The sequence below is a fragment of the Triticum aestivum genome, chromosome 7B, assembly GCF_018294505.1.
Source record: "Triticum aestivum cultivar Chinese Spring chromosome 7B, IWGSC CS RefSeq v2.1, whole genome shotgun sequence".
In the NCBI taxonomy this organism is placed as follows: Eukaryota; Viridiplantae; Streptophyta; class Magnoliopsida; order Poales; family Poaceae; genus Triticum; species Triticum aestivum.
The window spans coordinates 442,402,869-442,412,736 of NC_057813.1; the positions used below are offsets into that span (position 1 = coordinate 442,402,869).

General features: G+C 51.3%; 1 protein-coding gene across 1 annotated transcript; it reads right to left on the minus strand.

Annotated features, from left to right (window-relative positions):
- Positions 1 to 2,669: 2,669 nt before the first annotated feature.
- LOC123160572 (uncharacterized) lies at positions 2,670 to 3,831 on the minus strand. The gene has a single exon (XM_044578376.1). The coding sequence runs from the start codon at positions 3,733 to 3,735 to the stop codon at positions 3,025 to 3,027; it is 711 nt and encodes a 236-aa protein (XP_044434311.1). The 5' UTR covers positions 3,736 to 3,831; the 3' UTR covers positions 2,670 to 3,024.
- Positions 3,832 to 9,868: the final 6,037 nt, after the last annotated feature.

Sequence of the window (9,868 nt, forward strand, 5' to 3'; positions counted from 1 at the left end):
TATATCTAGTTGTCAGAGGTGAAATTCCTCAGCTTTCGACAGAGGAGAGTGCCATGCTAATAGATCCTTTTTTGAATAAAGAAGCGTGTGACCCGGTATTACATATGGAACAATAAGTGATGAGTGCATTTTGCATCATGTTTTTGCATCGTAAATGTAGGACTTTTTTTATTTCACCGAGTTGGAATGCACATTTTTGATTGATTTTGCAAGGATCAGAAAGAAGCAAGAGATTTGAAGCATTACTTTTGTGTAAAATATACTAACTGGATGTCATAAAAGCCTACATACAAAGAGACAAGCATGTGGGAGGAAACGAGTCCATGTCTGGCAAATTCAGAAGAGAAGACAACACACAGAACGACCGCCCGCTCATACCAGCGGTCATACCATGTGGTGTCACCTCGCCCTGGTCGACTACTTTCACCCTGTGCAATCAGACTACAGATGTGATGAACAAAGAGACTCCAACTCACGAACAGAGAAGCACCGGAAGGGAACACACACACACACACACACACACACACACGCACCCCCCCCCCCCAACACACTTGCAATATTTCCACCTTCGCATCGCTTTTACTTAGGATCTTAACTAACTTGCATGCACATTTCGATAAAACCACTATAAGGGCCGAAATACCATTTTCTCATCTCTCCGTGGCATCGATACTCTTATATCAAAACAACTAAAACTAAACCATATGGACTGGCAGGACATAATTAAGGCACCGAGCTAGATGGGTTCTAGGCAGATTTCTATCGAAGGTTCTTGGCCCGTCATAGAAGGTGTTTTTATGCCTATGTTTGCAGAATTGTACAATGGGAATTTGTCGCTGTATAAGTTAAATTTTGAAATATGCCGATGACACCATTATCTTCATGGAACATAACATTGAGAAGGATAAAGACATAAAACATACTCTGTATTTATTCAAGCTGTTATCGGGCCTTAAAATGAACTTCCACGAGAGTGAACTCTTCTTCTTTGAAAAAGCTAGAGAGGAAGAGAATTAGTATAAACAAATTTTTGGTTGTGAGATTGGCTCATTCCCTTTTAGATGCCTTGGTATTCAAATGCATTTTCGTAAACTTCTTAACAAGGAATGAAAATGTATTTTCTATCGCTCGGAGAAAAACCTTGGTTGGATAGGTAAGCTTATGTCTTGTGGGGGCAATGCTCGCCCTAATCAATGTTCTCTTTACGAGTTTACTAATGTTCATGTTATCCTCTTTTCTCAAATTCCTAAAGGGGTGAGGAAAATATTGAATTACTAAAGATCTAGATTTATTGGACATTGTGATAAGCACGAGCGTAAATGTGGCCTGATGAGGTGGGATGCGATACGTCATCCTAAAGAACAATGTGGCCTCGGGGTGCAAGACATTGACATTGAAAATAAGTTTATGCTGAAAAAATGACTCTACACCATACTTACTAAGGACGGGGCTTGACATTGCTTAGGATAAGTACTTACATTCTAAAACCCTCTCTTAGGTTTAGCGAAAACCAACTGACTCGCCTTTCTAAAAAGGCTTCCTAGGAATAAAAATTGATTTTTTTTCTCATTAGAATGTTTGTGGTGGAAAATGGCTTAGCCACTAGGTTATGAGAAGAAACACGGCTGGAGGATATGCCACCGGCTATGCAATCCCGTGACAATCATATTGTTCAACGAAAAGATGTATTTATTGCCTCAATGATGGGCCAGGTGCCACTGAATGTTCCACTCTAGCGGCCATTAGACTAGCCACAATGGTGAATAACATACACTAGTAACATACACCTGTCCCTAGACCATGTTACTATCTTCATAGTGGATAGTAACATAAGTGTGGTAGCATGCAAAGCTTCATTTATTAGGTTATAGACTCATATTGCATTGGGACATGTGATGTTACAGTAACTAGCTAAGTTACTATAACTACCTCTCTCCTCATTAACTCAATGCCACATAAGCAAAATTTACTGAATTGGACTCGATGTTACTGCTGAAATTACTCCCACTGTGGCTAGTCTTAACTGGTGAGAAATAAACATACCGGTTAAATCTTATTGAAACGTTGACAATGGTCAACCTTACAAATGATTCCAACACATTCCTCTCGCGTCTTCACATTCAAATCCATGTACATGGACCTTATCAATGGGGGTCTAACCTTTACACAGCATTTATCAAGTGCAGGTTGCTCTTCTTGTTTGACGATAACACAAGTACTTGCTTCGGTGTGTGTACAATAAGCCCAGGCCATGTTCATCAGTTATTTTTTTTCCTTGTCCTTGACCACCTATGAGTATACAATAAGCTAGCTGGGGCAACTTTTCTCCTTCACCATCTAGTATACATGCTGCCCAATTTTGGTGGATTGCTTTCATCCTGAATTACTGATGTTTGCCTGCAACGTACTGCGAATAGCACATAACGCTCGCTCTTCAGTGTGTTTTTCCTAAGAATAATCAATTTAGCCTTTTTTTTTGTACCCCTCGCAGGGTAAGCATTATGGTTATGATATGCGTAAATTGAAATTTCATTGATGAACATGAATTGTTAATTTAGCATTGAGTATTATTATCCGGAGTTTCTGGTAAGGAATGGTTGGTAACACTGTAGACTTTTACCATACATACAAAAGGATGTACCATAAAGGAAAAAAAAATCAAAGATATGCAGAAGTTCTCTGTTAATATACGCAATGTCTGAAAATGCATGCGAATAGAAGTCCATGGAGGCAAGGAGCAATTGAAATTCCAAATGCTATTAATTTGCTAACAGAAAGCAAGCATAAAGTAAAACAAAATCAAAAGTCCTAGTACGTATTTGGAAGGCAAGGCTCTCGCACGAATTTCGTAGGAAACCCCAAATCCGATGAGAATGGATGTTTGTTTTCCTGCGAAATTCCCACGCTCCAAACAGTGCCACACACACGCCATGTAAACTACTGCAGATGCAGCTTATGAACCACCATGTACTCTTGAAAACATAAGCATATGCAATGAACAAAACAGAAAACCGTCGTCTCCGATCACCTGCACTTGTTGGAGAAGATGCCTCCCACGAGGGACAACGCATTCTTCCTCTGCTTCTTGTGCTGCTTCTTCTTGGCTTTCTTGTTGCTCTTCATCTTCCTTATGTCATCATCGACCATCTTGATTGTCAGCGCCTCCGAGAGGCTCGGCAGGTACTCGAGGCTGGCCATCCACTCCTCGGCCCTGGTCTCGTCGACCCATAGATCGCTGCGAACCCGGCCGTCACCGTATTCCTCCTCTGCGCCGACCATCGCGGTCCTGCCGACGTCGATGACGGCGAGCTCCTTCCCTTTCTTGAGGTCCGCGGAGTCGGAGAAGATCCCCAGGCTGTTTGCGAACTGCATGCCGATGCTGGAGACGGCCATCTCCATCTGCGATTGCCTCTGCTTGAGTTGCGCCAGCTCGCTCCTAGACTCCGCCAGGTCGGCCTCCAGCTTCTTCAGGCAGCCCAGCAACGTGGATGACGGCGGGGAAGCCGCCCGTGGCACGCTGAACTTGGAGCTGGATGCGCTGCTGCCACGGGAGCCTGCGACGTACCTCACACCGCCGAAGACCTCGACGGCCTCCCTGACAGACTGGAACGGCCGGGAGCTGTCGATCTCCGCGCGAGCCGCGGTGGCGGTGATCTCCATGAGTGGTAGAGATGGTAATTGATGGACTGATGGGATTGCATGGCAAGAATGTGAGTGGGGGACTGAAGTAGACATATGTGCGTTCTTGGTTTTGTCTTCGCTTCTACTTCAAACACCAACCCGCCCGAGTAACATGAGAATGCAGGCCTTGTGTCGGCGTCAAGTAAAACAGGCGGGTAGAGGGGAAGACGGGGACTTGTGACCAAAGGCAGCATGGAGGCCTTTTAGAGCAACTTAACACTTTTTTAGTCCAAGCCTGAGCTGTGTTTAAGGTCATCTCCACCGCCTACCCCGAGTATAAACGTATAGGGAAAGAAAAGGTTTGAGGGAAGACACGCCACGCAAAGGGGCGATCAGCTCAATATATATTGGCCTCGTGTACAAAGTCTTGAGAGCCAAGAAAGAACTACCGTGAAGATCTCCAACCGAACAGGCTCGGTGAGATAAGGTAGAAAAATAAACGTACACAGCTTATACAGATATGTCACGTTAACATCCCCCCGCAGTCAATGCGTCGGGCGAGCGAACGCATAGACTGTACCGAAAATCCAAAAACAGCTGGGACGGCAGACCCTTCGTCATAATATCTGCAAACTGCTGTGAGGACGGCACATGAAGAACCCGAATCTGACCGAGAGACACTTTTTCCCGAACAAAGTGAATGTCAATCTCGATGTGCTTCGTACGGCGATGCTGAACCGGGTTGCAAGCCATGTAAACAGCGCTGACATTATCACAGAAGACGACTGTAGCGGAGTGAAGGGGACGCTGGAGTTCCTGGAGAAGTTGGCGAAGCCAACAACACTCAGCCACGACATGAGCCACGGCGCGGTACTCTGCTTCGGCGCTCGAACGAGATACCGTGGCCTGGCGTTTGGATGACCAGGACACAAGGTTATCACCAAGATAGACACAATAGCCGGAGGTAGATCGGCGAGTGTCGGGGCAGCCAGCCCAGTCCGCATCGGAGTACGCGGTGAGTGTCGAAGCCGAGGAAGAACGCAGCCAGAGACCAAGATCCAGTGTACCACGGACATATCGGAGAATCCGCTTGACGAGGTTGAGATGCGGTTCCCGAGGAGCATGCATGTAGAGGCATGCCTGCTGGACAGCATGTGCGATGTCGGGGCGCGTCAGAGTCAGGTACTGAAGGGCGCCTGCAAAGCTGCGGTACTCAGTGGGATCCGCGACGAGAGGACCGTCATCAGCTGCAAGTTTGCAACGGGTGTCTATGGGAGTAGGACACGGGTTGCACTCCAGCATACCGGCGCGCTGCAAGAGGTCGATGGCGTACTGGCGCTGGGACAGCATCATCCCTGACGGCGAGCGAGTGACCGAGATGCCGAGGAAGTAGGACAGATCCCCGAGATCGGTCATGGAGAACTCGCGATGAAGAAGACCGGTGATGTGCTGAAGAAGACCAGCGCTGGAAGCGGTGAGGATAATATCGTCCACATAGAGAAGCAAATAAGCCAGGTCGTCGCCCCGTCGAAGGACAAACAGGGAGACGTCGCACTGAGAGGCGACGAAGCCGAGACGGTGCGCGTAGTGAGCAAAGCGCTGGTACCAAGCCCGAGGAGCCTGCTTGAGGCCATAGAGGGACTTGTGGAGCCGACAGACATGCTGAGGATGATCAGAGTCGATGAAGCCAGGTGGTTGCTCGCAGTAGACCACCTCGTCAAGATTACCATGGAGAAAGGCGTTCTTGACGTCGAGCTGGTGTATCGGCCATGCACGAGAGACGGCGATGCTGAGGACGACGCGGATGGTGGCGGGCTTGACGACAGGACTGAACGTCTCGTCGAAGTCAACGCCCGGCTGCTGAGAGAAGCCACGAACAACCCAGCGCGCCTTGTAGCGAGCGAGAGCACCATCAGAACCAAACTTGTGCTTGAAGATCCACTTCCCTGAAACAATATTGGCACCAACCGGACAAGGAACAAGAGACCACGTGCGGTTGTGAATTAGAGCATCATACTCCTCAGTCATAGCAGCGCGCCACAATGGATCCTGAAGAGCACCCCGGTATGTTTTGGGTATCGGAGAGACGGAAGAGTGGATGGCCGAAAGATTTAGTTTATCGACAGGCTGAACAATGCCGTGTTTGGCACGTGTAAGCATAGGATGTGTGTTAACCGCCGGAACGGAAGGAGCGCGGGTGCGGGTCCGAGGCGGAGGTGGTGGCGGGGGTGGAGGCGGAGGAGTGGAAGCCGAAACCGAGGCAGGAGACTCGGAAGACGGAGAGGTACCGGCGACCGGCAAGCTGTGCGCTAGAGAAGACGTACGCGAGCTAGGCGCAGGTGTGGTCGCGCACGTCGGGAAGCTAGGCGCGCGCGTGGATGAGGAGCCATGCATGCTGGTCTCAGGAGAAGCATGCGTGATGGGCTGGGCTGGTGCTAGTACGACCGGGAAAGGCTCAGGGTCCAGCAAGAAGTCTAGGGACTCAGCAGGCTGGGCTGGTTGCGTGGTCGCGAACGGAAACGAATTTTCGTCGAAAATAACGTGACGAGACGTCAGAACTCGACGAGAATTGAGGTCGAGGCACCTGTAGCCACGGTGCGAAGATGGGTAGCCAAGGAAAACGCAGGCAGTGGATCGCGCAGCGAGTTTATGAGGAGCCGTGGCGGACTGGTTAGGGTAGCATAAGCAACCGAAGACACGGAGGTCGGAGAAGGATGGAGTTTTGTTGTGAAGGAGGGTGTATGGGATGCGAAACTCTACAGCTTGACATGGACGGCGATTGATGAGGAACGTTGCCGCGGCAAGGGCCTCTGCCCAGTATGAGGGTGGCATGTGTGCTTGGAAGAGGAGGGTGCGAGTGATATCGTTGAGGGTGCGCAAGGCACGCTCAGCTTTACCGTTTTGTGGAGACGTATAAGGGCAGGACATGCGAAGGTGGGTGCCGTTTCGAGCCAAGAACTCGACTAGTGTAGAGTTAACGAACTCGGTGCCATTGTCGGTTTGTAGAGAGACTATGGGAAGATTGAATTGTGTGCGTGCGTAGGCGAAGAAATTAATGAGGATATCACAAGTGTCGGATTTGCGCCGAAGGGGATAAGTCCACATAAAATGAGAAAAATCATCCACAATGACAAGGTAATATTTAAAACCAGAATTGCTTGCAACAGGTGAGGTCCATAAATCACAATGGATTAACTGAAAGGGAACAAAGCACACAGTTTGAGACCTAGAGAATGGTAGGCGTACGTGCTTGCCTAGTTGACACGCATGACAAACCATAGTGGACTTATTACATGGAATAGCAAAATCTTTAGCTAAGTGTGACATAGCGTCACGACCTGGATGACCTAAGCGGCGATGCCACAGCTCGGTGGGGGTGGTGGAGGCGACAAGTCCATAGGGCGATGGCGAGCTGGTGCTTGTATGAAACTCGTAGAGTGGACCGGGGCTACTGAAGCGTATGATCTCGCGCCGAGTTTGAAGATCCTTGATAGAAAAACCAAAGGGGTCATACTCCACGGAACAAGAATTATCAATAGTAAATTGACGAGTAGAAAGGAGATTTTTAATGATGGTAGGAACTACTAGAACGTTGTTAAGATCAAACGTGCGGTGGGGTGTAGAAATAGTAGTGTGACCAATGGTGGAGATGGGTAAAGAAGAACCGTTGCCAATGGTGACTTGGAAGGGAGGAGAATTTTGGGAGGGAGAAGAGAGTATACCGGGGTCGGAAACCATGTGGGAAGTGGCGCCGGAGTCCATCACCCATGGGCTTGGCGTGGTGGAGCCAACGTTGGAGCTGCTGGCGGTGTTGTTGAGGGCGGCGATGAGGGCGGAGCAGTCCCAGGCTGGGGCGCCGGTGCCGGAACCGGGGCCGTACGGCGTAGCTGGAGGTGGAGGAGCAGTGCCGAACGCCTGCCCATGCAGGGGAGCGAGCTGGGTCGTATACGCTTGATGGCCAGGAGGAACCCAGGTGGATGGGCCGGAGTAGCGCTGCATCTGCTGCTGGGGGGCGACAGGCCGTGGCCCAAGGACGCCAGGACCGCCAGAGGGAGGAGGCGGACCACCAGCGGGCCTCCAGGTGGGCTGCATCTGCTGCGCCTGGCCCGTGTAGGGGTTGAAGCAGATCCACAGGCCAGGTGAGTTCGAGAAGCCGGTGTTCTTGTTCTTCTTCTTCTGCCAGCGGCCATTGCCGCCGCCACCAGTGCCACCGCCGCCGCCACCAGTGCCACCGCCGCTGCTGCTGCCTCCAGAGGTGCCACCGGATGGACTAGAGCCGGTGGTGTTCCCGTACAGCGCGATCTGGGACGCGGCGGGTGGGTGCGTGCCCGGGGCGGGATGTGCGAGCTGATTCTCGCGGAGGAGCAGAAGTGAGCGAGTCTGCAAGAACGTCGGGGTCGGGACCTGCATAGAGACAAGGGTGATGATGTCGGCAAAGCGGGGGTTGAGCCCCCGGAGGCAGGTGAGCACCAGGGTCGTGTCGGTCACGGGCTGTCCAACGTCGCGGAGGGCGTCGGAGAGAGTCTTGAGCTTGTGGTAGTACGCGGCGATGGTGAGATCGCCCTGGACGATGGCGCGGAATTCCGCCTCGAGGTAGACGGCGCGGGTGAGCTGGTTGTCGAGGAAGAGGTTGCGGATGAGCGCGTAGGCCTGAAACGCGGTCTGGTCCCGCGCCATGATGATGTCGAGGATGTCGTCGGAGACGGAGCCGTAGAGCCACGAGCGGACGATGTAGTCCTGGCGCGACCACTCAGCGGTGCGATCGGCGGCCGGGGTGTCGGTGGAGATGTGGCCGGAGAGCTCGTACTTGCCGAGGAGGACGCTCATGAGCATACTCCACTTGGAGAAGTTGGAAGCCTGGAGGTCGAGGGCGACCGGGATGTGCGTCTTGACGTTGACGCTGATGGCGAGGGACGCCGGCGACGCAGCCTGGACCACGGTGGTGGACAGGGCTCCGGAGGTGAGAGCATCCATCGCGGAGGAGGTGGCGGCCGAGGACGTCATGGTGGAGGCTGGGAGGCTGGCGGCGGAAGCTAGCTAGGTTTGTAGATCGGAATTGTCTGATACCATATAAACGTATAGGGAAAGAAAAGGTTTGAGGGAAGACACGCCACGCAAAGGGGCGATCAGCTCAATATATATTGGCCTCGTGTACAAAGTCTTGAGAGCCAAGAAAGAACTACCGTGAAGATCTCCAACCGAACAGGCTCGGTGAGATAAGGTAGAAAAATAAACGTACACAGCTTATACAGATATGTCACGTTAACACCGAGACTGCCCGCAACCATATGAAGCACACGGTCTAAACGGTTTTACCATTCAATGTGGTCGTGTATTGGTCCACAGGCCGGTCGTAACGTGTTTTTTCCATAAAGTGGTGATAAAGGGGCTTTGCGGGCGTGACAGCTGCCACGTCCGTGCCTAACTAACCTAGCCCATCAAAAACCCTCTTCCCTCGCCCATGTGCTTTCCTGTCCGGAGCCGGCTGCTCGCTTTCATGCCAATGTAGAGTGCCCGCTCTGCATTGACGCCAGCCCAGAGTGGAAGCGACCTCGAAAGCGGCGCGCCTGCTGGGAGCGCCGCCTGCGCCGCGCCACCAGTGTTTGCGTCTGTTCAAAGTCGAAGAGACCTTTACCAGATGGGACGGGACGGATATGTACCACGCCTGTTCAGTGCCCGTCGTCCCTATGTCGCCATTAAGCAGGCCTGCCTGCCGAGGAACCAACTCCGGCACCGCGCATTGACGCTCCCGGATGCTTGGCCTCATCAGAATCCACTGTTTAAAGGCGGATGTCGGTGTCAAAACCGGCGGATCTCGGGTAGGGGGTCCCGAACTGTGCGTCTAAGGCTAATGGTAACAGGCGGCAGGAGACACAATGTTTACCCAGGTTCGGGCCCTCTCTATGGAGGTAATACCCTACTTCCTGCTTGATTGATCTTGATGATATGAGTATTACAAGAGTTGATCTACCACGAGATCGTAGAGGCTAAATCCTAGAAGCTAGCCTATGATTATGATTGTTGTTGTCCTACGGACTAAACCCTCCGGTTTATATAGACACCGGAGGGGGCTAGGGTTATACAGAGTCGGTTACAGAGAAGGAAATCTACATATCCGAATTGCCAAGCTTGCCTTCCACGCAAAGGAGAGTCCCACCCGGATACGGGACGATGTCTTCAATCTTGTATCTTCATAGTCCAACAGTCCGGCATAAGCATATAGTCCGGCTGTCCGAGGACCCCCTAA